This window comes from Callithrix jacchus, chromosome 4 (assembly GCF_049354715.1).
Source record: "Callithrix jacchus isolate 240 chromosome 4, calJac240_pri, whole genome shotgun sequence".
NCBI classification, from domain to species: domain Eukaryota; kingdom Metazoa; phylum Chordata; class Mammalia; order Primates; family Cebidae; genus Callithrix; species Callithrix jacchus.
This window is the reverse complement of record NC_133505.1, coordinates 75,213,885-75,240,994: the sequence shown is the minus strand read 5'-3', so window position 1 is coordinate 75,240,994 and position 27,110 is coordinate 75,213,885. Positions and strand designations below refer to the sequence as shown.

General features: G+C 37.3%; 1 protein-coding gene across 9 annotated transcripts in view; it reads right to left on the bottom strand.

Moving 5' to 3' along the window:
- The window catches only part of COL19A1 (collagen type XIX alpha 1 chain), a 359,940-nt gene that overhangs the window by 64,882 nt on the left and 267,948 nt on the right, over positions 1–27,110 (bottom strand). For 7 of the 9 annotated variants that reach the window (XM_017971197.4, XM_017971199.4, XM_035296027.3 and 4 more), the window contains 14 exons: positions 26,261–26,302; positions 18,392–18,454; positions 13,972–14,007; positions 13,015–13,050; positions 12,867–12,920; positions 12,128–12,181; positions 10,703–10,756; positions 9,951–10,040; positions 8,312–8,356; positions 8,125–8,202; positions 5,345–5,380; positions 5,181–5,234; positions 5,041–5,094; positions 3,644–3,685 (listed from right to left, as the gene is read on the bottom strand). In XM_017971197.4, the coding sequence (XP_017826686.3) occupies positions 3,644–3,685; positions 5,041–5,094; positions 5,181–5,234; positions 5,345–5,380; positions 8,125–8,202; positions 8,312–8,356; positions 9,951–10,040; positions 10,703–10,756; positions 12,128–12,181; positions 12,867–12,920; positions 13,015–13,050; positions 13,972–14,007; positions 18,392–18,454; positions 26,261–26,302 (738 nt within the window). The remainder of the gene's footprint in view (positions 1–3,643; positions 3,686–5,040; positions 5,095–5,180; positions 5,235–5,344; positions 5,381–8,124; positions 8,203–8,311; positions 8,357–9,950; positions 10,041–10,702; positions 10,757–12,127; positions 12,182–12,866; positions 12,921–13,014; positions 13,051–13,971; positions 14,008–18,391; positions 18,455–26,260; positions 26,303–27,110) is intronic. The other 2 variants (XM_017971198.4, XM_078369494.1) reach the window with 1 other exon arrangement.

Genomic DNA, 27,110 nt, shown 5'->3' with positions numbered 1-27,110 from the left:
CTGTAATCCCAGCACTTTGGGAGGCCGAGGCGGGTGGATCACGAGGTCAAGAGATCGAGACCATCCTGGTCAACATGGTGAAACCCCATCTCTACTAAAAAGACAAAAAATTAGCTGGGCACGGTGGCGTGTGCCTGTAATCCCAGCTACTCAGGAGGCTGAGGCAGGAGAATTGCCTGAACCAGGAGGCGGAGGTTGCGGTGAGCCGAGATCGCTCCATTGCACTCCAGCCTGGGTAACAAGAGTGAAACTCCATCTCAAAAAAAATAAAAAGAAGACATATATGAGGTAATAAACATATGAAAAATGCTCATCATCACTGGTCATTAGAGAGATGCAAATAAAAACCACATTGAGATACCATCTCAAGCCAGTTAGAATGGCGATCATTAAAAAACCTGGAAACAACAGATGCTGGAGAGGATGTGGAGAAATAGAAATGCTTTTACACTGTTGGTGGGAGTATAAACCAGTTCAACCATTGTGGAAGACAGTGTGGTGATTCCTCAAGGACCCAGAAATAGAAATTCCACTGGACCCAGTAATCCCATTGCTGGGTATATATCCAAAGGATTATAAATTGTTCTATTATAAAGACACATGCACACCTATGTTCACTGCGGCACTGTTTACAATAGCAAAGATCTCGGAACCAACCCAAATACCCATTGATGATAGACTGGACAAGGAAAATGTGGCATATATACACCATGGAATACTATGTAGCCATAAAAAACGATGAGTTCATGACTTTTGTAGGGACATGGATGAATCTGGAAACCATCATTCTCAGCAAACTGACACAAGAACAGAAAATCAAACACCACATGTTCTCACTCATAGGCAGGTGTTGAGCAATGAGAACACATGGACACAGGGAGGGAAGCATCACACATGGGATCTGTTGGGGGGGACTAGAGGAGGGACAGCAGGGGTAGGGAGGTTGGGGAAGGATAACATAGGGAGAAATGCCAGATATGGTGACGGGGGGATGGAGGCAGCAAACCACATTGCCATGTGTGTACCTATGCAACAATCCTGCATGATCTGCACATGTACCACAGAACCTAAAGTACAATAAAAATTATAAACGAACAAACAGTAAAATAAAATAAACTTTTTCATATATACATCTATCCTATTCGTTTTGACCCTCTAGAGAACCCTGACAAATACACGAGGCAAATCATCTAAAAAATCATGGGTTAAACAGCTGTCTTCATGGTGGTCTTTCTTAGAGTCTGAATATATAAAAAGAAGCTAGAGTTATGTGCAATGTTTCCCAGACTAATTTTACCACCTGGCTTATTTGACAGAGATAATGTGTTGGTAGGGGAGTTAAATATATATATTTATAGAACTATTACTGATGATATCTGAAAAACTACGAAGATAAAGGGACACTTGAGAACTTAAGAGAAACAAAAGAGAAACATTTCAATATGGTGTAAAACTTTGGCATATCAATATGGAGCAACATTTCAGAATAGATTATTCAATTGATGTCTTAGTAAAACATTGAAAAATGATAATCATTATTACCAATATAATTTTTAAGAGACATTTGAAACTGACTTCATTTTCTTTGGGTTACCAGAATATTAAGTTTTTTTTTTTTTTAAACTGAGTTTTACTAACATTCTTGGAAAAATGTCTTAAGATTTTCTCATGAAAAGAATAAAGATGCATCAATTATTAACCAATACACAATGTCATTCAAAGAGGGATTGATATACTGATTAATCTAGAAGATGGCCATTGAAGGGGCCTATCATTATACCAGTTCTTTTTAATCAAAAAAATTTTTGAAAACAGAAAGCAGGATGAACAAATTGGCTAAAGAATCAAGGCAGGGAGAGACAGAGTTAATGTACTGGGTAACAGGATCAGGATTTAGCATTATATTATTACATTGGCCTGGCATATCCAACCTACAATCTAAATTCCTATATTTGGATTTTGTTTGGGGAACTATGTGCCTCCATTTTCTTCTATTGTATACAGTTTGTAGAGACTATCAGTCAAGATATCCTGTTCTCTATGGACTCAGAACCTGGGTGAAATGATGCAGGGACTGGAGCAACAGCAGAGCACATTGATTAGAGGGGTGATTCCTACTTCTGAGAGCCCAGGAACACTGGTTCCGCTTCCTATCAGAGCCTATTCATCCTATTCATGGTCCTTTTATTTGTTCTGTGAGATCCCATATTCTACAAGTGTATTCATTTCTACTAAAGTATACAAGTCTCTCATCCTTAAGGAACCCTAAGTATTCTGAAATGATAGAACTGCTGCAATCCTATTTCCAACACCACTGTCTTGTAAAGAATCTAGGACTTAATACCTGAGGACCTATGTTTCTGTGTTAATGTTATATTTACTTGCTCTGTGACTCTGAAAAAGTTGCTTAACTGCTGAGAACTTCAGGTCTCTCATCTATAGAGTAGGAATGCTGCAACAGCCTGAACTCATAAGATTATTATGGAAATTAAATGAGATGATGTAAGTAAAGTGGCATATTGACTGGGATGTAATTTTAACTGAATAAATATAAGATTTTCCTAAAATCCCCACAAATATTCTTCTCTGGTTTATAAAAACTGCTGTCTTTTGGAGGTCTTAGAAATTCCTTTAATATATTTTATATTTATATTCATATTTACACTTACATTTATGTATCTATTCCCAAAACTCCAATTACCTTACAAATGTATATGCTAGAATTCAAGTCTTTTGAATTCAATTAAACAAATATTTTTGCCTGCTTACTATTGTGCAAATAATTGTGTAAATCACTGAGCTAAATGCTAGAAATACAAACTAAATCATATATATCTAACTACAGTCTGTGTGTGTGTGTGTGTGTGCACATACACAATGTCCATTCATATAAAGACAGATATGACATATAGTGTTTCAGTATAAAGTCATGGGCCTGATTTTCATGTGGGCTCACTCAATCTTATTTAGCATACCAGGCAGAAACATGCAAATACCTACCCTTGCATATATACCATTATCATTCCCCCCGTCTGTTTTACTGATAAAATACAGGGAAGTGTTAGAGGAAAAAAAACAAAAAGGTAGCAAGATTAATTCCTGAGATGATAATAGGTAGAGATGATTTTTATTGAACAGAGTAACAGGTGTTAGGGCAGTTGTTGACTGGAATTTTGTAAAATCCCATGACATCAAAATTCAGCCTTGTAAATGGCTGTTTATAGAGCAGCACTGATTTTCATCTTGGGACTGACCATGACAGATACAGTGAGAAGGTTTAGGTTTCACCAGCCAGGGTGGATCAACACCCATTAAGTGAAAGATATTCCTCCAGAGGAGAGAATAATCTACTCCAGGGTGCTAATTGCCCTTCCTTGTAGCCAATTCATAACTATCCTACCCCCTGCCCTCCATCCCTACCCCACCAAAAGTGAGAGGCTGGTAAAGAAGAGAGTGAAAGGATTAGGATAAATGGCACAAGATATACAAAGACACATGTTTATTTTCCTATCTTAAAGATGTCCTGCCATTTAAGAGTTGAACTGTAGTTCCAGCTAAGCAATTGACTCAACTTCTGCTAAATATTTTCTTTCTTATTTTTCCTGGAAATTAACACGTAATTTCTTACGCAGCAACAGAGTACCTTGAGCAAAGCACCGATGTCTCCTAAGAGAGGAAGTGCAATCTGTGGTTAAGAAGATAAAATAAAATATATGTATTTATATATGAATAAAATACAATATAAACATACAGTACAATGTAGATATTTTTCCTTAAAATGCCATGTGGCTCCTAGTGTCTCACTTCAGAATCGTTGGCTTTATGTTATGTTCCATATCAAGAAATGTACACATGGCACTGACAGAATTCAGAACAATTTTTGAAAAATATTCACTATTGTTTTCTCATGAATGTGCAAACACACATATCATAGTTTTGACTGTGCATCTGTATTTTATATTTTCATGGCAACCTTTATGCCATCCCTAGTATATTATTGGTTTTAAATAATACATAAAGATAAATTATTTATTAAAAGGTAATCACTCCTCTGGAAAACACATTATCAGGCTGTTGAGAAATATGAAAAGTACTACATAAGTTTGCCTTAAAGTTATTTCTCATGAAAGTTCGAAAGAACCTACAGCTGGTTTAAGTGATAGGTAAGACAAACACTGAAGGAACTTGGGTCACATTTTGGCCACATGTCTTAAGATGTTCTTTCAGAGAGACATTGTGTAAAATCAAGTAACACTCTGAAAGATTCCCAGAAAAAATGCACTAGTGATTCACTCAACAGTGGCATTAAAGTAATGCCAAAATATGCTTCTGTGCATAGCTTATAAAGGCACATAAGGCCCAAACACTGTGGGAGGCAGAAAGTATTTGTGAAGCTTAGAACTGAGAAGCCAGATTTGGATTTTATTATACAAGATTCTTAATACAATGTCATGTACCATATGGCCTCTCAAATTATAACTGCCGAGTCTGAAGCTTTTTAAAGGAATTTCACTATTGCTCAAAACATGGTTTAACCTAAAATAAAACTTCGGAACACACATTTAGTGCCTAAACTCATTTTTTAAGAGCCTACTCAAGCCAGTTTTCATAATTTAATCATTACAACATTTTACAGGTATACAATCAATGGTTCTGTACCATATTGTAGGTAACTTACCTGTAAAATTTCATTTAGAAAAATGAAATTCATTTAGCCACTAGCATTAGAAAGCATAGAAATTATGGCGATATATTTTATCTCATTTTTCAATGGGATTAAGACATTATATGCCAAGGCTCAGCCTGGGGCAAAATTGTACAGTTGAATTATACCCTTAGGAAATAAGTATTCATCACACACACAGAAACGATGACCCAGCCTGAATTTTTTTTTTTTTCAACAAAATAATGGGGATAAACAAAATCACCAAGCAGTCACCAAGCATTCTAATTAGTTCGGACAGCAAAACTTGCTTGGTAGGCTGTTTGGCTTCGGAGTGCATTTAAGATACATAAATCAGACAAGTTCTGTCTACATACCGGGTCACCTGGGGGGCCTGGCAGGCCTGGCTTTCCATCCCTCCCTGGAGCTCCCTGAAAACAGAGGCATCCATGTTCAATCTGCATGTTGGCACAGGTGCAGATGAAAATGGGGGAGGTTAGATAAAGAAAGTCCTTACATGATTTCCCGGAGTCCCTGGAGTTCCTGGCAACCCAGGAAGACCTCGAGGACCCTGGAAAATGTGGGAAATAAAAAGTTACTTATGAGGATAGTTCTTTCAGTCATTTCCCCCAAGTAAGCAAGCTGGCTTTTCTGTGCTAAAAAATTAGTTAAGTAGCTTACCTGAATACCTGGCTCTCCAGCTGGTCCTTGGGAGCCCTGAGTAAAATGAGATTTTATTATCAAAATTATCTAAGTGAGATAAAAGACTAAGCACTATAATGTACTTAGAGGAACAACAGGGTTTGCCACCAGTCACACATGGAAAACTGCAAAGTCGGCCAAGACTTTCAGGTCATAGGTGAATGCTTAATCAGATACCTGTTGCTGGAAACATCAACATGATTTTGCTCATAAACCTGGGACATCTATCTCATTACCATAATCTGTCACTGCACATTCATGAGGGCACAAAGAATGCATCCAAATTCCATCTGTCAGAAACTGACCGCCCACAGGCATAACTGGCCTGGGGCTTCTTTTATTTTCTGCTTTTTACTTGGAGTTAGTTATCTCTTGAAAGAAATTGCCAGAACCAGTGTTTGGTGACAGGAGTAGGAAGTAAAATATTAATCAATTATTTTTTCTACTTCTAGAAAATTAGAATTTCAGATAAATAAAATGAGGCTGGGAGATTTTTGGGGAACTTAATGATGTTAGTTGTACCACTCTTATGTAACCATGAACTTTTCTATAAGGCATTTGCAATCTAAGTAAGTCAAGAGCTGGTTTCTAGCAATTGACTGGAGTAACTGCTCATTGCCTTTGCCTTTCTTATTTAAAAAAAATAAAGATTCATATCATTGCTCTTGTCAAAGCTACTTTTGCTCCCTTTCTATTTATCCTGTGTCCCTGAGTGATTTTTTTTCTTCAACCACCATCACCTCCCTAATAATTTTATTTTCTTTCTTTTTCTTTTTTTGAGATGGAATTTCACTCTGTCATCAGACTGGAGTGCAGTGGCACAATCTCGGCCCACTGCAACCTTTGCCTCCTGGGTTCAAGCGATTCTCCTACCTCCATCTCCTGAGTAGGTGGGATTACAGGCATCATGCTTGGCTAATTTTTGTATTTTTAGTAGAGATGGGGCTTCATCATGTTGGCCAGGCTGGTCTCAAACTCCTGACCTCAAGTGTTCCGCCTGCCTTGGCCTCCCAAGGTGCTGGATTACAGGCATGAGCCATCGTGTCCAGCCCCTAATAATTTTCTGATACAAGTTTTTACTTTGTTTAATTCCATCTCCAATGGTCTTTTACATTCTTGCCCTGGCAAATCAGAAAACTATCACACACAACATAACCCTTCACTACTTATGTTTTCTTTTAACTTTTTGTGGTAACTTCAATATAAGGATATGATATTGTGATTCAATAATATTTGGTCTCTGCCCCCAGTTCTTGGCACAGAGCTCCTGAAACCCTCACCAATTCCTTAAAAGTAGGTTGCTAAGAATAACTTTTGTTCTAATACTAGTTTTTTGGCCTTGGTTCCTGACACAGAGTTCCTAACCCCTTGGGTTTTCTGGGTGATAGGAGAACTTTTTTTGTCCTAATGAGGTGACTCTCAGTGGGCTCCTGGATAGGAGCTGATTATCAAAAAGAGCAAGCTGCAGTTAGAAGCTTGACCTTTCAGCCCACCCCACATTCTCTGAAGAGGGGCGAGGGGCAGGAAATATAGTTAATTATCAATCTTGCTGACATGACGAAGCCTCTATAAAATCCCAAAATATGGGGTTTAGAGAGCTTCCAGGCTGGTAAAAACACTTATGTCAGGATAGTGACTCACCCCAACTCCACGGGGACCGAAGCTCCTATACTCAGGGACCCTTCAGACTCTCCCTTTCTATCTCTTCTTCTGACTGTTCAACTGTACCCTTTATCATATCCTTTACTGATATCGTAAACCAGTAAATGTAAGAAAGTGTTCGTTGATTATGTGAACCACTCCAGCAAACTATAGAACCTGAAGTGGGGGTCATAGGAACTCCTAACTTATAGCTGGCTGGACAGAAGTCATGAAGGACCAGATATGCAGTTGGCATCTGAAGTAGGGGTCAGTTTTGTGGGATCTGACTCTAACTCCAGGTAGATAGTATCAGAAATGAATTGCCTAATAGAACATCCAGTTGATATCCATTGGAGAATTGATGGGAAAAAAACCCCACACATCTGGTGTCAGAATTGTATTATGTTGAATGTTAAGAGCATAGTAGGAAAAAAGTTTTTCTATTATACCACAGGCCAGTTTTCTAAATTAATGTCATTAGAATAACCATTTATTTCCACTTTTCTTGTTCAAAAATCTTTTTTTTTGTATTAAATGAAAATTTTATAATTTATTGTTATTTGGTCTACAAGTGTGGTTATAGTGGTCATTATTAATAGGGACTGTTCTAGGCTCTGTCCTTATAGTTTAAATACTTTTAAAACTGCCTATTATTTGTTTTCACCATTGGAAACACCATCTCTTCACTTTGAAGACATTACTTAGGCCTTTTTGGTGTCATTTCACTTAGGCATACTCCATCCACTTTAAATATTAACTTCTTGTTTTAATTAGAAACAAGCTTTAATGTATAATGACCTAATGTTGGGCATTCTTACCATCTTACAAACATTCATGTGTGCTTTTTAATATATAGAATGGAAGTGTAGGGGTTAAGTGACTGCTTCTAATCCAAATTTAGTGTATGTATGAGCAGCATCTGAAAGTTAATAAACAAACGGTGGGTACTGCCTCTGTGCTTAAGTGATACAATCTTAATGCCCATCGATCTTCTCTGGATAGTGTGTATTTGTGTTTCCTCCTCTGACCTTTCTATTCTTTTCTCCTAGTTAAAATTTGACACTGGATTTTATTTCATAATATTGGAATTAACAAGGACATGATCGAATTTCACTTACTGTTCTGCCAGGAATTCCTACCCCTGGTGAGCCTGTGTCCCCTGGGGAACCTTGAACACCTGGAAGTCCTCTTTCACCCTGTGAAGTGAGAAGCTTCTGTTAGTGCTAGGCTCAAGAGACATAATTTTTTTCCACTAAATTTTGTTAATCATTAATTCCTTAAAAATTAACTATAATATTTGTATACCTTTGGCCCACGTGGACCAGGTGCTCCAGGATTTCCATCCAATCCCTAAAAGAAAAAATATATTAATATCTTCTTCTAGAAAGGTTACAAACACCTTAGAATTTACAACTAAAATATGTTTCATCACTCTTCATCTCACTTGAATAAATCTTTTTCTATAAAAGAATAAGGAACAGGGAGTACAAATTTCAATAAGTTATAGATTTTGTATAGTTGCTTTAAAATATAAAAGGTTTTTATTTCTAAAATGAGGCATCTGATATTGAGAAATATTATTAAATAACATCAGAAGTTCAAAGATGAGAAACAAAGGCACCTAAAACATATTATAAAAATATTGATTATTTAGATTTTCCAGCAGTCCAGTTTTCAATGTCCTAGGAGTAGCCTGGGTCACAAAGACGTTTTCTGCAAATGGCAAACCATGGTGATACCTGCAAAACCTCCTGAAGGGAAATTTCAGGTAGTTTTTCTGTTTTGCAATACTGCCCTAGGAACGTCTATGGTTTAAAACCAGTGTACCTCAGTGGGATTCATAGATCTCTACAGAATCCATGACTAGGATTCAGGGGGCCTAGGGATCTTCCAAAATAATATGCAAAATGTTGCATGCATGTATAGTTTCTTCAGAAGAAAGCCCTTTGCTTATCAGACTTTTAAGAGGTTTTATATCTGATTTAAAGAATAAGGCGCCAATAATCCCAGCAATTTGGGAGGCCGAGTTGGCAGATCACTGGAGCTCAAACCCCAACTATATAAAAAATATAAAAATTAGCCAGGTGTAGTGGTGTGTACCTATAGTTTCCACTACTCAGGAGGCTGGGGTGGGAGGATCACTTGAATCGCAGAGGTCAAGGCTGCAGTGATCCATAATTGCACCACTGCACTCTAGCCTGGGAGAACAGATTAAGACCCTGTCTCAAAAAAATAAAACAAAAAAAAAGAATAAGATGAATAGATGGATATTTATTTTTTTCTCCTCACTTTTATTTTAGGTTCAGGGGTACATGTATAGGTTTATTACATGGGTAAATTGTATGTTGTGAGGTTTATTGTATGAATGATCCTGTTACCCAAGGAAGTGAGCATAGTGCCTGACAGTTTTTCAACCTTGACTCTCTTCCACTCTCCCCATCAGTCATCCCCCATGTCTCACGTCTATGTTGGTATGCAACCAATGTTTAGCTCCCACTTGTAAGTGAGAACATGCGTATTTGGTTTTCTGTTCCTGCATTAATTTGCTTAGGATAATGGTCTCTAGCTGTATCCACATTGCTGCAAAGGACATGATTTTGTCCTTTGTATGGCTGCATAGTATTCCATGGTTACATGTATCACATTTTCTTTTTCCATTCCACTGTAGATGGGTAGCTACACTGATTCCATGTCATTACTATGAGAATAGAGCTGCAATGAACATGAGTGCATGCGTCTTTTTGGTAGAACTATATATTTTCTTTTGGGAAAAGAAACCCAGTAATAGGATTGCTAGGTCGAATGGTAGTTCTGTTTTAAGTTCTTTTTTTTCTTTTTTTGCAGACCTAAACTTATTCGCATACTTGTGATCTGAAACTAGGAACCCACATGTAGTAATTAATGAACTTGCAAGAAAAATATTAATAAAAGGGCTAATACTTACTGGTTCCCCTGGCAGGCTTTTTCCTGGAGGACCAGCCTCACCTTTTGGACCTGGAAGTCCTGGAGGGCCTATGATCCCACCTGGATCTCCCTGTGAAAAACAAGGTAAGATTCTTACTTTAATGCTCAGATTCATGGTGGGAAGTGAGAAGGAGGCAGTGGTTTCCATTGTTTTCCATTGTTGTCATCATAACCAGTCAAACTTGATTCACTCACTCACCAACTCATTCAATAATATTTATTAAGTACTTAATTCATGCCTGCTACTCTTCAGTGCATTTAGATTTTGCAGTTAGTTATGTTAGCAGTATCATGAAACATATGCATGTCTATATATACATATATATGTATATGCACAAAAGGGCATATCTATTAATAAAATTCTCTAGATGATCTTTATGTTTGTTTTAAGTTATTCCCCAATAATTGTTCAATGTTAATACACTGTTTCCATGTAGATATCAAGAAACAGACCTTGAAAGATTAAGAGACTTCTTAGGGTTTTACCAGCATTGGTAACTGAGCTTGACTTTCAGACTCCTGATATCTTCATCTCTTAGTTAGTTCATTTTGTCACGTGGCATTCCTGTGCCAGAACCAACTCTAGGGGGTGTCATTACATTGTAATTAATATAAATGTCTGTCCCCTGCACAATCCCAGAAGCCCTGAGCTGTCCTTTCATTTTCCTTATGATCCTCTGTCTTTTCCTCCTATCTACTTAACATATAAAATTAGTAAAATGTAAACTATACCTTTTCTCCTTTAAGGCCTTGTTTTCCTGGGATACCATGTTCTCCTGGCAATCCCTAGAAAATTCAGAGTTAATAAGAAATAGCAATGAGAACATCTCTTATAATAACATTTCCCTATATCTGTGAATCTTTGTCAAGAGAATGGAATTTTAACGTATAACCTATTAATACAAGGAGCTGGATTGATTTTGGCCTTTAAGACTTGGAAAAATCTTAGTGATTCTACGTGATTTGTTGTTTCAAGTGAAGCCACCTGGATGCCATGGGTTAGAAACTAAAGTCAAGTTGAACCGAATGTCTCACCCATATTATTGCCATGGAGGAAGGATGGTGCATCACCTAATGATTCAGAGGACTCTAGGGTAACTAGAAAAATGTATTTTTACTATGTTTAGAAACAATGGCTCTTTCTCTTTTGATTTTGTTCTCTTTATAACTCTAGCCACTATCACTTCATCTCAGTTTTGAGGACTGTGGCTCTACAGTGCCACCAGGATTCTCTCTCTTTTCATAAGATCTGTCCACTAGGTTTATCTACAGTGGCCCATTAGCTGGCGTAGGTGAGTGATACAAAACTTTGATTTATAAACTGGGTGTTCAAAGTACCAAGCAGAATATGTGCACTGACCAATAGATAGGAGACACTCAAGCAGTGAGCATGGAGAATAGAACGTTAGGTTAAGGGGCCATTGTCGGGGCATGAAAAAAGGAGAGATCCTAAAAGTGGCCTGAAGGGAAGTCTAATCATGGTCAGATAGTGATCGGTTTCCAATAAGTTATGGTCAAGGACTTTTCTTATTTTGCTGAAGTGTGAACTGTTGGAGAACTCTCAGCTCCCAAGTTGTCAGAAGACTAGGAAGCCTTGTTCAAGGAATACAAAGCTGATGCAGATAATGAATAGAAGGGTGCATTGAGTATTTTAAATCCACTAAAGCTGGGTTATAATGCAATCTGTCGATCTTCCTCCAGACATATTTTCAGCTAAAAGCATTGCTTTTCTTGGAAGGCTTTGGCTAGAAAACAATAGAGCTTTGGAAGCGTCTTCCTTAGAAGGAGACTTGAAATAAAAGCTATGTATATTGAAAATGTTTGCTTTCTCTTTCGGTGTTCTTCTTTTGACATTTCCAATATTCTCTACTGCTGGTACAGCATTGAGAAGCATGTCCAAAATGATAATTTAATTAACCTGAGTTCCAAAAACTAATTTATTAGGATAATAATACTCAAAAGGACCTCACACGAATATATGAAGGGTCTAGTCTTCCCAATAGCTCCTGATATTAGGTATGATCAGTTTTAGTGGCATAGATGACCCATATCTTTGGGAAATGTGGGATCTCAGTTACTTGGACAGATATTGATGTTTTACTAAAACATGTCCTAGTCTTAATTTCATTTCAAAAATATCAAAAACATTATACATACAACATCTCCTGGAAGTCCTCTGGGTCCCATGGAGCCTGCAGATCCTTGCTGACCCTAAAATAAAAAGTAGTATAAGCTTTAGCTTTGCTAAAAAAATAAAATAGGCAAACAAATTGTACCTGAGTGTTTGTAAAGCATAATGTGATCCTTACCTATAGGAAGACCAACTTTCCACCATCCCACTTTATCTGTACAATACCGAAATGTACTTTGGGCTTACCAAGATAGTCTCCAGATGTTTTTATTTAATGAATCTGTTCTCAAGAGCAGGTGGTAATTGGATAACTTGCCCTACCCCTTGTCTGGGAGCACATCACATTAATTTCTCCTGAATCTTCCAAAAGCTGCTTTCTTCAGACACTCATGTAGAATCCCACTTGGGAAACTCAAGCACCTCAAGGCTGCATAATTTTGGTTTAGAAACTGAATCTTGAATTCTGTTCCTTTTAAGAATATAGCTGAAGGTCATTTAGCACACAGTGTTTACTCTTACAGCTTTTAGGGATGCTACTGTGAATATGCTCTGAAAAAGAGTTTAGAAATCCTATAGTGAACCAAAAGACAGTTACTATGTGTGTAATCAATGCAGCCAATGGAGGAAAATCACCATGGAAACAGGATAAAGTCTCAGAGAGCATCTGTGAAGAAAATGAGTGGCACACCAAAGTACCTTGTTTTACACAGAATGGCTATAATTCCCCAATTATTTCCCAATTAATCTTAGCTATTTCTTATATACCTTTAGTCCTGGGCTTCCTATTAAACCAGGGGGACCAGGATCTCCAGGTTCACCCTAAACATGTAAGGCAAAGGAAAGATGAATGTTGTTTTAATTTTTATAATCTCATTAAGGTTGGAGATGAAATTGAAGAATGCCAGGAAATTACCTTTACTCCCTGTGATCCTATTATCCCAGGTTCTCCCTGTAAATAAAATAATTATTGTAAGGGTAATGCTTAAATTCAGATGGAGATGGACATCTCTGATACTTTAATTGAATTTCTACTAATTAAAATACAATAAAAAGGGAAATTATGGAGGACATAATGAAATCGAGGAGAGTTCATTCTAAAACATGTTTCAAAATACTTATTACTAATAAATAAACAATATTTTCCTAATTTCTTGCCTCGCTATAATAGTTTTTCCCCCAAAGCCACTTTGACACTGTAATTATCATGTCCCATTAGCAATCACTGCATTCTCTACTTAGCTGACATAGTTATAATTTGCCACCAATTAATCTCATGTCCCAGAGAATTAAAACTTCAGAGAAGGAATGAGGGAAAGTGGAATTTAAGGTAATATGTTGGTGATTCTACTTTTAGTTATATGTGCTTAATGAAAAAAAAAACCACAACAAAATTAAAGTATACAAAAAAGGATGATACTGGCTTGTTAACAAGTTTGCTTTTTTATTTTCTGTGGCTTACTAATATATTTGATACATCCAGTTTGTGCCATTAACAGAATTTTAGGGAAAAAAAGTATCTTTCATTTTAATATTATATTTGTGATATCCTACATTCATTTTAATATTATATTTGTGATATCCTACATGGATGTCTTTATAACATTCATGTCCAATTATTAGTAGTAATTGGCTAAAGAAAGTATTAGAAGACTCAAACCAATGTTAAAATCTCCTCACATGACAATACTTAACAAGGCTTAAAATTTCTTATTTATCAAAATAAAAGACTTAAATCACAGAGGAAGAAGTAAAATCTCGTGGACCTTATTTAATCAAATCTGTTAGACTCCAAAGTAAACATACCAGAAAATCAGAGAGAAACAAATCGATGAAGTAGAAAACCCAAGATAGTGATAAAACATTTACTTACTTTATCTCCTTTATCTCCTTTTGTAAAAGGTTCTCCCTAAGGAGAATGGGTAGAAAATATAATCAATTATAAACACTCTTAGAAATAAACTCTCCAAACTGTGGTATGGATAAATCCTACAGGCCAAACTCAGACCCCCACTGCAAACAGGCCTCTAAAAATACCCAGAGTGTCACACAGTCTGCCTTTGCAGCTTAAAGGAAGTATATGATAATTTAAAACTCCTTTATAGTCCCACATGAACAATGAGTTAATCATTCTAATTTCATTTATAAAATCCCAAGTGGCTGACAAATCGGAATGCTGTCCAAGGCCAAAGCTTCCTATTGCCTGGTTTACATAGAAAATGATCACAAACACACATCTAATTGAATGTGAAAAGGGAGTGACAGCAAGAAACTGATAAAAACACTGAATGTAAAGACATTTATTTGAATTCTTCCAGTAGGTTGTGTGTTTAAATATACAAAATCATTATTTTAAAAATAGTTTTCTAGTTTTCATTTTTACTTTAATGAAAATAACTTGAAGAGGTTAAGCATATCTGTAAGTTCTGTGGAAAACTGGCTAGCCATATGCAGAAAGCTGAAACTGGACCTTTTCCTTATACTTTATACAAAAATTAACTTGAGATGGATTAAAGACTTAAACATAAGACCTAAAACCATGAAAACCCTAGAAGAAAATCTAGGCAATCCCATTCAGGACATGGGCCTGGGCAAAGACTTCATGATGAAAATACCAAAAGCAATGGTAACAAAAGCCAAAATAGACAAAGTGGATTTAATTAAACTAAAGAGCTTCTGCACAGCAAAATAAACTATCACCAGAGTGAACAGGCAACCTACAGAATGAAAGAAAATTTTTGCCATCTATCAATCTGATGAATGGCTAATATCCAGAATCTACAAAGAACTTAAACAAATTTACAAGAAAAAAACAACTCCATCAAAAAGTGGGTGAAGGATATGAACAGACACTTCTCGAAAGAAGACATATATGCAGCCAACAAACATATGAAAAAAAGCTCATCATTGCATTAGAGAAATGCAAATAAAAACCAGAATGAGATATCATCTCATGCCAGTTAGAATGGCTATCGTTAAAAAGTCAAAAACAACAGATGCTGGAGAGGATGTGGAGAAACAGAAATGCTTTTACACTGTTGGTAGAAGTGTAAATTAGTTCAACCATTGTGGAAGACAGTGTGGTGACTCCTCAAGGATCTAGAATTAGAAATAACATTTGACCCAGCAATCCCATTACTGGGTATATACCCAAATGATTATAAATAATTCTACTCTGAAGACACATGCACACGTATGTTTGTTGCGGCACTATTCACAATAGCAAAGACCTGGAACTAACCGAAAGGCCCATCAATGATAGACTGGATAAAGAAAATGTGGCACATATATACCATGGAATACTATGCAACCATAAAAAAGGATGAATTCATGTTCTTTGTAGGGACATAGATAAAACTGGAAATCATTCATTCTCAGCAAACTAACACAAGAATAGAAAACCAGACACCACATGTTCTCACTTATAAATGGGAATTGAACAATGAGAACACACGGACACAAAGAGGGGAACATCACATATCAGGGCCTGTTGGGAGGATGGGGAGCTAGGGGAGGGATAGCATTAGGAGAAATACCTAATGTAGATGATGGGTTCATGGGTGCGGCGAACCACCATGGCACGTATATACCAATGTAACAGACCTGCACTTCCTTCACATGTACCCCAGAACTTAAAGTATAATAAAAAATAAAATAAAATAAAATAAGTAAAATAATAAAAAATATACACATATATATTTGAAAAAAAATAATAACAATGTAGCAATAAAAATAGTATAAATTTTAAAAATAATATAGTATAACAACAATTTACATAGGACTTGCATTTTATTATGTACTATAAGTAATCTGGAAATAATTTGAAGTATGCAGGAGAATGCATAGGTGATATGCAAAGGGTAGGTCATTTTATATCAGAGACTTGAGCATCTTCAGATTTTGGTATTCTCTGAGAGTCCTGTAACCAACCCCCCACAGATACCAAGAGACAACTACAAACCCATATCTACCCAATATGATGAAATATCTTAACAGTGGCTAATTTCTATATATTAGATCAACTCTTTATATTCTTATTTCCCTGCTTGTTTTTGCTTATATGACACTGCTCATGTCATTGTTTATGTATAGCCACTGTCAAGTTTAGTGGCCACATTGACTAAAGCAACTGTTTATAAAAGAAAAAAAAAACCTGGGAGCCTAGTTGTCTAAATACTTGCTATTTGGTCCTCGCTCCAATGGCTACTATTTCAGGAAAGTCATTTAAACTTTTAGAGTCCCTCTTTCCTTATGATCTGAAGTATATTTTAGCTCTGATGTGTTACACACCAAATCATATTCTGAATGTCTTACGGTGGGGGACAATTTGCCATTTTAGTTACCATTTGGGATTGGTGGTTCAGAATTCACCTTTGAATGAATGCTACTTTTGTGTTTGAGCCTTCTGATTATTAAGGAATGTAAAGTCTACATCATCTTCTGGAATAGAAAGGTTGAGAACATAAAGAATTAAACTACTCTCCATAATAATGTAAAATTTGTGTTGTTTTAATGTAGGGGGTGGGAAAGGAGGCAAGCAAAGATGTATGGGGTGGTGGAATAATTAAGGGATGAATAGGGACCTGGTATGGAGAAGAGTTAGGAGGAATAGAAGCTCTAGTTAAGGAAAACAGGGCTAAAGGCAGTCCCCATGAGATACATGGACTGCCCTTGAACATCACAGATAGGAGAGAAGGGCAGAGGAAATCCCTGGGGGAAGAAAAGGCCTATCACTCCTAGGAACTATAAACTCCTCCAACCCTTACTGCTTAAAGTGTGGACCATGGACCAATAGCATCAGCATTACTGAGAGCTTATGAAAAACACAGATTCTCTGGCCCCACTCCAAACCTACTGACTTAGAATCAGTGGGATTCAAGTGTTCACATTTGAGAAGCACTACACTAACTCACTGAAAGTTTCTCCTTTCTGCTCTAAAAGTCCTTGATTTTCCAGTAAAATTTTTGTAAATCTCACTGCAGGGTCATCCAGGCATCATGTGGAAATTAAGAGAAGGTGAGTGTCAGTGTTCAGGTTTGGAGGGAAGACAATGGAGACCTAAAGAAGCAGTTAAGAAATGCTAGGAGGAACCTCCAAGCCGGGAGCATCTAGAGAGTCAGCAGGTACCAGGGGCATGTACCAGGCTGGATTTCTGAGACATGAGATTTTTCCAGACATTATTGGAAATATTCAGCTGGAGAACTTCATTAAAGACTGCTAAATCCTGTAGTTGTGTATGAAGGATTGAACTGAATACTAAGGGCAAGCATGACTCCCAAAGGTAGAGAAGAACTAGCGTATATAGGCCACTGACTGATTCTAAAGCTGCAAAAATTACTGTCATTGTTAATTTTTTTAAAGCTGAAGCATAGGGAAAATTTGGCTTTGTAACACTGAATACTTTAAATAATGTGCCTGTTTGTCACGTAGGCAATTTAGTGACCTCTTCATGTTTTATCCTCTGATAAACCAAATTCCCTTATTCGCTCTGGTAAAGAAAGGAGTAAAGTGGTTGAAAAAGACTATTACTTTTTTTTTTTTTTTTAAGATGAAACATTTGTTAAGCCTGATTCTCACTGACTCTTGAAAACTGCTTTTTTAAAAGCAGCATTAAACGGTCATTTTTTGTATCCATAATGCCTTTCATCACTTTAGGTGGTCCTATTTGAATATAAATGATACTGTACGGTTTTTATCTTTTTCCCCACAAAAAGAAGTATGTTTTGAAAGAAACTGGCCACACTAATACTGCAAAGTGGTTGCAAAGCCACTTTGATCTTACAAAAATCAAGAAAGAAAAATAAGTTCAGAAAGTACATTGAGAAGAACAGCTGTTTGAGCGGAAAGATATGTTTCCAATTTCTTTTGGATAAGTTTGTACTAGTCTTTTGATACATTAATTTTATTATTTTAGTTGCAGTGTTTAGTTATACCAGAGGAGTTTTGTGATTTTAAACTTTAGGTTCTAGAATCAGCTCACCTAGGTGTGATTCACAGCACCAGTGCTTAGTACTGTGTGACTTTGGGCAAAGTTACTTAACCTCTCTATGCCTTACTTTCATCATTTGAAATGTGATAATAGCTGACCTTATCAAACATTTTTATGGATTAAGTGAATAAATACATGTAAAAGACTTAGTGCATAGCATAGCTAATACTTGCTTGGAGATCTGATCTGTTGTTTACCATGACAGGATCAACCAAGGTATGTGGAATTGGGGCTGATTTGGAAAAATATTTTTAATCCAATTTTTAAGATACTCTTCCTCTGTCCTCAAAGCTAAAATACTTACAGGTTCTCCTTTTTGTCCCTTAGGGCCAACAGACCCTGGAAATCCTGGAAGTCCAGTTTCACCCTTTTAAGACAAAGCAGAAGAGAGATTTTTGCAGATGGTTAGAGAAGTATTATTGTGACTGGCAGATAGAGAATGATATCTTGCTCTCCTTCTAACTATGCAATTTATCTATTAGCATCCAACAGAGAATGCAAATTTCTGAATTTACTTAGGCTATTTGCATGATAATGGGTTTGTCAGTACTTCACATTGGCTTTATGTCTCTCAGAAATCCATATATTTCATTATGATATTTAAATTTAATGTGAAACAAAGTTAATTATTTTTTCAGGAAAAAAATATCTAGAGGAGAAAAATTTTAATTTTGTTCTGATGTGCCAAAGCCAGTTTTTTTTGTGTGTGCTCTCAAAGACATCAGACTGTTTAACTGACACAATAATCCAGACTCATTTTATTTCAGGCACTTTTTTCTTTGTTTAGGTGGGCAGAGTCAGTAGTCATATGAAGTAAAATGAGTCTCTCAGCTGTTTCCAGCATTTATACTACTACTTAGATGCTTGGCTATGGACAAATAAGTCATTCTTGTAGATGTGGTGACAGCAGTAGCTTAGAAATGTCTAAGAGGTTCTGGTCAAAAAACCTGAAGAGAGATTTGTTTGTGACATATAAAGAGGGTTTTTGGAAAATACAATTTGAGAAGTAATACTTACAGAAAGGAGTTATATCACTAATCAGACTTCAGAGGAGTCTCAGTACTGTGCATCCTTTAGTGTTTACCAAGATCCCTGAATACCTACACAATTCTTAAATTAAATATAGTCTCTAGAAGATATGTAATGCTGATTTTTTCCCCAACCTCAACAGTATTTTTGCAAAATGATGTTAACCATTACATTTCTAAACATATACCATTTTGTTTACGTGGTCTATTTTATTTTGCTTTGAAACAATAAACACAGAAAATATAAAATAGAATCCATCGAGCCTTCATGTATCAGGTACTCAAAATAAAAGAAATTTAAAAATTTACAATCAAAGACAAAATCCCCTATATGTCCTATTTCTACCCAGAGGGAGCCACTCTCAAGAATTTAGTATTTATATTTTCAGTTTATATGATTGTACTTTTACTGCATATGTGGAATCAGAAACAATATATTATTTTGAGTATTTAAAACAAATTCCATAAATAGCTTTATCTCATATATGGCATACTATGACTTGTTTTTTCCACTCAGTGTTGTTTTTAATATACATCTCTATTGATACATATGATCTCATTCATTCATTGTAACAGCTGAGTAGCATTCTAACATGTTAATAAAACAGGGTTTATCCCAGCCCCAATGATGGGCCCTTGGGTTTTCTCTATTATAAACAAGCTGCAGTGAACATCTCTAATCCTGGACCCTGTGTGGATGTGCCTGATTGTTCATTTTGAAGCCTCAAACAGTCTACCCAAAAGTGCTTCAAATACAAATTTATTACAGCCCTAAAAATCTCAGTTTATTTTTTTATATGTATATCCTTGATTTTCTGTAATGGATAGACAGTATCATGTTTGTATTCATTAGCCTTCTAGATTTAAGGGATACATTTTGTTAAATTTAATTTTAATTTTATTAAAATTTTAAAACTGTGGGACCAGCCCAAACAGAGCCTACCTCTGTTGATAACAAAACGTCGAGTTACCTTTAAGGTATAACAGAGCGAAAAACTGCAATCATGCAGCCTGGGCATGCACAACAGAAAAAGCTTTGACCTATAACAACAGCTGGAACCAACAAATCCTTCCCTCAGGTGGAACTAAGAAGACCAGAACATGACCAGAATCTGAACTCTTTCAGGAGCAAGGGGTCTAATGGCCCAGAATATCCACGGCTAAAATCTACCTCAACATACCTTACCATAAACGGTCAAATTTGAAGCTGTCCAATCAGACCCTGACAAACCCACATCTCTAAATCCTGTCCCTTGCCCTCTGATCCCTTAAAACTTGCCCCAATCCCTAAATCTGGGAGGCAAATTTAAGCCTGACTCCCGTCTCTTTGCTGGCTGGTTTTGCAATAAAATCTTTCTTTTCTCAAAAGCTGGTACCATAGTTATTGGCTTCGGTACACACTGAGCAGTGAGCCCATCTGCTTGATAACAATATTGTAAAATACATATTTGGTCTTTATCCCAGTTTCCTGGCATACAACTCATAAAATCCTTGGAATCCCCAAAGCAATAAGTGTCTTCTTGTTTGTTAATGAGTTGACTGGTAGCTGGCAACCCCTAGGTAGCTTCAGCATTGGGCTGGTCACCTGAAGGGCCAAGGCTTGGTTAGAGTCTTTTCAGCCTCACCTCCATCTTCTGGGGAAGGGAGATAGACTGAAAGTTAACTTGGTCACCAATGATGAATCATTTAATCAATCATTCCTACATAATGAAGCTTTCATAAAAACCACGAGGACTGGGTGTAGAGAGCTTCTGTAGAACTGAAGTTGTAGAGGTCCCTGGAAGGTGGCCTGACCAGGGAGGGCTTGGGAACTTGGAAGCTTGGCACCCCTTCCCACACACCTTGCCTTATGTACTTCTTCACCTGTAACCTTTGTAACATCCTTTACAATAAACTGGTAAATGTAAGCAAATGTCTCCGTGACTTTTGTGAGCCATTCCAGCAAATTAGTCAAAACCAAGGAGGGGCTCATGAAGACCCTGATTTATAGCCAGTTGATCAAAAGCACAGATAAAATAACATGGGGCTTTCGATTGGCATATGAAGTAGAGGGCAGTCTTGCGGGATTGAGCCCTCAATCTGTGGGATCTGCTGCTACCACCGGTTAAATAGTGTGAAGTGAATGGAATTAGAGGATAACCAGGGATTGTTTGCTTGCTGTGAGTGAAAAACTCTCACACATTTGGTCATAGAAACAAGAGGTGTTTTGTGCTGTGAGAATTGATACTAGGAAAGAAGTGTTTGTTTTTATGATTCACTGCTTTTTATACCATTAGGCATTCAGCTAGTAATAGTAAGGCCCTGTTGGAGAGCCAAGGAACCAAATGGATAAGAAGCCAATTTGCAAACTTGTCAGTGCAAATATTCTAGAGCAGTGTTTCCCAAAGTTCAGTCATCCACATCCTAACTGCATAATATTCGCTATGTCTGCACACCACCTATATATACATAGCTTATTTTTTCTTTAAATGCACTCACATTTTAAATTTAAATATTCAATATGTCTTTTGCAACAGTATCCATGAATTTAAAGTTTAGTGTGCTGGATACAGACTTTTTCCTAATTCGAGTAAGCTACATAAGTATTGTTTTTTCTACGATAGTATCTAAACATCCTGTGTATCATCAGTCTTATTCTTACCACATTATAAGATAAGTCATTTTTTTTAGATATAGTAAATTATGTTCAAGGTAAGGAGAGGGAGAAGTTGGGAGATACATTTAAGGGACCAATTGTTGTTGGTTTGAGAAAGGAAATAAACAATTAGCCTTGTATAGGCATTAGGGTGTACAGAGTGACCTTCATGTTACCTATCTGGTAGGTGCTACAATCTCCATTGCATAGGTGTGAAGGAAAAATATGCCTACCAGTTAGACTCGTGCAATAAAATAAAAGTACAAGGCTGAGAAGGGGTCTAGCAATTGCCTGTAAAAATCAAATCTGCCAGTTTCAAAGGGGAAGGGTAGGAGAACATACACACAGAAATAAGAGTAATTATAGGCCGGGTGCAGTGGCTCACGCCTGTGAATCACAGCACTTTGGGAGGCTGGGTGGGCAGATCATGAGGTCAGGAGATTGAGACCATCCCGGCCAACATAGTGAAACCCTATCTCTACCAAAATACAAAAAATTAGCCAGGCATGGTGGTGCACGCCTGTAGTCCCAGCTACTCAGGAGACTGAGGCAGGGGAATTGCTTGAATGGGGGAGGCAGAGATTGCAGTGAGCTGAGATTGTGCCACTGCACTCCAGCCTGGTGACAGAGTGAGACTCCGTCTCAACAACAACAACAACAAAATAAAGTAAGAGTAATTATATTCATTGCTGCCCTATAGGTGAACAAATGTAAATAGGTCTCCTGGAAAATATAGATGAATGACACAAAAGAGGTTGTGGTCCATCTTTCCACATAGTCTTTGGATGACATTGGGCTGAAAGGACATCTTAGATACCTCTTTCTTCATAAAATTCTGCAAGCAAAAGCATTTTCTACTGGAACCTTAGACACTTAGTGGGTTTATATTTCATATTTGTTTTCTTTTTTCTTTAATACTCATTCTTGTCCTATAGTATTTCATATTTAAATTGAATGTTCAGTCATTTATCACTGTAGATATGCATTGAAACACAAGTGACGAATTTACTTTGCACTAGAAAAGACTCTCCTTCAGTTTGACACTTTTGATGCTATTTGAAAGGCTTGGTGCTATAGAGATTCCACCTTTTCCCCAACAGTCTTCCGCACAAGACACCTGCTATTTTCTCTGAGTGCTTAAATATCCTGCCACTTTGTTCTACTGTCTCTATAAAGCAACAATTCTCCTCAAGTAACTTGCAAATACATTATCCCTACACCACATCCTGTGGGTCCTAGTCAAGCCACAGAGCAGGGATTATCCATTATTTCCACACTGGTAGACTGGTCATGTGGATAGTCTCCATGGCCATTTATTGTTAATAGCAAGTTGTGTTTCTTGGTGGTTCTCCCTATATCATAATGTTCTTGATACACATAGCAGGATGTGGCTGCTAAACCAGGGGTGATTGGTGGGTGTATTCCAGTGCTGTTTGTGCTTGTTCTGGTGCTTCAATGTACCGTTGGGTTCCGAAGGGCTGGCTCTTTAAGAACTTCTATTTGGCTGGTCAGTGCATTGAGAAGTAGCATATTATAAAGGAATGGTGAATCCCTTATGTTAATTATTCTCCTGATTAAATCTTTTATTCTACAGCACAAATTGAGTACCTTCTCTGTCAAAATTATGGTGGGATATACAAAGATGAGCAAGACCAGGTGCTAAGAATGAGAACAATTAATACTAAAAAGTGCTAAATGAGACCTCATGAGGGGCAGGAAAGATTGAGGTGGGTAAATAGAAAATCTTTAGTGAGGGCTTTACATGCGTTTTATTGTGCTTTTGAGTAACTTCCTCTTATTTAATTTTAATCCTTCTATCAAATCTTTGTGTAGATACAATTATGCCCATTGTGCAAATGAGGAAATGGATGCTTAGAGAAATGAAGTGGCTTTCCCAAGGTGACCTAGCTGTTAATGCCACAATCAATTTTTTGTCCCAAAGCTCATGCTCTTCCTATTACTCAGTGGTTCTTAGCCCTGGCTGTGCATTATAATCATCTGAAACACTTTCAAATAATAGAGATAGGAGCCCCACCCCAAATCAGAGTCTCTGTGGCTGGAGCCTGAGTGTGGGTAGTTTTTAAAACCTTTCCAGGTGATTCCAATGTGTAGCCAAGATTCAGAAGCACTGGGGTTCCCCACAGGTACAAGCAAAAGTATTTGAGAATAGCTTGATGGAACTTTACATTTTCACTGTTGTGACTTACATTTAAAATTTAAGAACTAAGGTATTGGTTCAGAAAGGATAGTAAGTAGACTTGGATGGGAAGAGTTGATTTCACTCTTCCAGCAACTGCTATGCTTATGTTTGTGTTTGTTTGGTTGTTTTGAGACAAGGTCTAGCTCTGTTGCTCAGGCTGGAGTGCAGTGATGTGATTATGGCTCACTGCAGCCTCTACCTCCTGGCTCCAGGTGATCTTCTTGCCTCAGCCTCCCTGGGAAGTTGGGACTACAGGTGTTTGCCAGCATGCCCAGCTAATATTTTTATTTTTTGTAGGGATGGGGTATCACTATATTGCCCATGCTGGTCTAACTTCTGGGCTCAAGTGTTCTTCCTATCTTGGCCTCCCAAAGTGCTGGGATTATAGGTGTGAACTACCACCTATAATTTTTGTTTATTTTATGCATTGTTTATTGGCAATTTCCTATTAATCATGTATCCACTTATGTCATGTACTGCATCAAGTTCCCTGTAGACTCTTCTATGTTATTTATTTGAGTGAGAGGAAGGAATAGTTATGCCACTGGCTTTTCCTAATTCTACTTAAAATTTTGAAGCAATTAGAAAAGATTTTGAACAATAGAAAAGGTCCTTAGAGTTTGAAATACACCTGTTTTACAGAATCAAATTTCTCATCAGTGAGGTCTTAAGAATTTCTAAGTAACATATGTTTCCTAATGAACACAGCAAAACAGAATCCAGCTGTTTTGTTTCAAGAAATGAATCATCATTTAAATACTTTAAAAGTCACAACTCTCTTCGTTGCTCAGCTGTCCTATGTGACAAGCTTTGCAGCTTTTTTCCCCCTTAGCCTGCCTATGTCCAGAAGTCATTGCTTAAAATGTGATGTGTTTGTTATAGTGGCATATGGTTTCTCTTAGCCACTAGGTTACTGGAAATAATGCTAATGTACTAGCAATAAAATTTTTCACACACAAATGACTTATTTCTGTATAATCAATTTTTGGATGTCTTTTTCAAAATGTCAAAGTTTTGTTTATTTATTTAGCAGAAAATTTCATTTTCAATCATCAATCTATAAGAAGCTCCTAGTTTCTCTTGGACTATCTTTTAGCAGTAACTTCTGCTAATGGGTGTACAACTTTTTGAATGAATTGGTTGCACTGATTTATAAGGCACCGAAGTCATATTTTCTTGGATTCATATAGAAATCCCCTGCCCTCAATCAAGAGAATTTTTACAGGGTGAATAAGTGGAGGTAGCACTCACAAGCCACATTCCCTCAGAGTATTTTCAAACCTACTCATCTCTACCTGTAGATTTAATGTGTATTATTATTTCTGACAATGGCACATTCAAATGGAATCTGAGGTCATTACAATTTCAGAATCAAACAGGAATGAAACATCTTATTGAGAGGGAAAGTGAATCTGTTATCTTTACAGCTAAGATAATTAAACCTGCAAATGACAAGGAGAATGCAATGGAAATTTATCAGTGTCTTAATTTTAAAACTGTTTTGAAATATTTGGTCTAACCACTACTGTTCAGTATAAAACCCCACCAAAAAAGGTTGCCAGGACAGCCTATGTTTTGGTACTTAAGAAGACACAAAATAGTGAATCTTGGCCTAAGGCATTTTGCCAAAGGGGTCTTCAGATTATTTTTGCCACCTACATGGATTCATTAAACACTTAATTACAAACCAAATCTTGTGTCCTGATTTCATTTATCTTATTATAGTAATTTCCCCTTGATATGTTCCTTTTCTTGCAGCCAACTGCTACTCAGCAGTCCTTGCTGGTCTCTGAAGCAGATTCCAATCCTACTGCCTGGTCAGGAAGCAGGCAAAGGTCCCTGCCCATTGCAGGCTGGACATCCTCCCAGAGACCATACAAAATACCCTCCCAGTATTTTATACAGACTTACACATTCACATGTGGAGGGCGGCAGGCTCTACATGTGAATGTATAAGTCTGTACAAAATACTGTACCCTTTTATTCACTTTAAAAATCTGATTACAAGTGGGTGCAGTGGCTCAAGCCTGTAATCCCAGAACTTTGGGAGGCTGAGGCAGGTGGATCGCCTGAGGTCAGGAGTTCAAGACCAGCTTGGCCAACGTGGTAAAACTCTGTCTCTACTAAAAATACAAAAATTATCTGGGAGTGGTGGCACATGCCTGTAATTCCAGCTACTTGGGAGGCTGAGGCAGGAGAATCACTTGAACCCGCAGTGGGCAGAGGTTGCAGTGAGCTAAAGATCACACCACTGCACTCCAGCCTGGGCAACAGAGCAATACTCCATCTAAAAAAATAAAATCTGATTACCTTGTTTCCTTTCAGGCCACCAGCTTCATGTTCATCATTTCCCTGGGAAGGGGGGAAACCAATTTAAATTAAAAAAGAAAAATCCACTTATTTTTAATGCATTCATTCTGTAACAGTATAAGTAGTCAGATAATAGTACTGTAACAGCTTTTTATGGATAGTAGGTCATATTTTTATGGATAGTAGGTCATATTTGTCTTTCTCATCTGTTGTTAAATATTCCTGCTAAATATTCCACAAAATAATTCCAGCTTTGGATACCCCATGCATCTTCTTTGTGACTTCTTAAGGAGATTGCTTCTGAAGAAACATCACACCTCTGGGGATAAAACTCACTACTCCAAATCCATACGTGGCCACTTCAACTGGTCTCTCCATGTATCTGAGCTTCTCTGATCTGCTCTTCTTACTCTCAAATCTTCTTTATTGTTCTCAGACCACTACATTAGACTCTACAGTCCCTGGGCAGAAGACCTTGCCTGTAACTATACTGAAAAAATACAAGTTCTCAGACACCACTTCTTTTTTTTCCTTTTTGTGGACAATGGTGTCTCACTATATTGCCCAGGCAGGACTTGAACTCCTGGGCTCAAGCTAACCTCCTGCCTCTGCCTCTCTAAAAGCTGGGATTGCAGGCATGAGCCATTGTGCTGGGCCTCAGACACCACTTCTAATTCCTGCCAGTGAATCTACCAACCCACGTGTATGCACACCCTGAGTGTAGTTAATGAGCTATTTCACCTCTTATCAATGGTTGTTTCCTCTATAAATCCTCTGATTCCCATGCCCTCTGCCTTCTTAGGAGATTTTCCTTACTAACATTACCTCTTGCTCTTAGGTGAAATTGGCC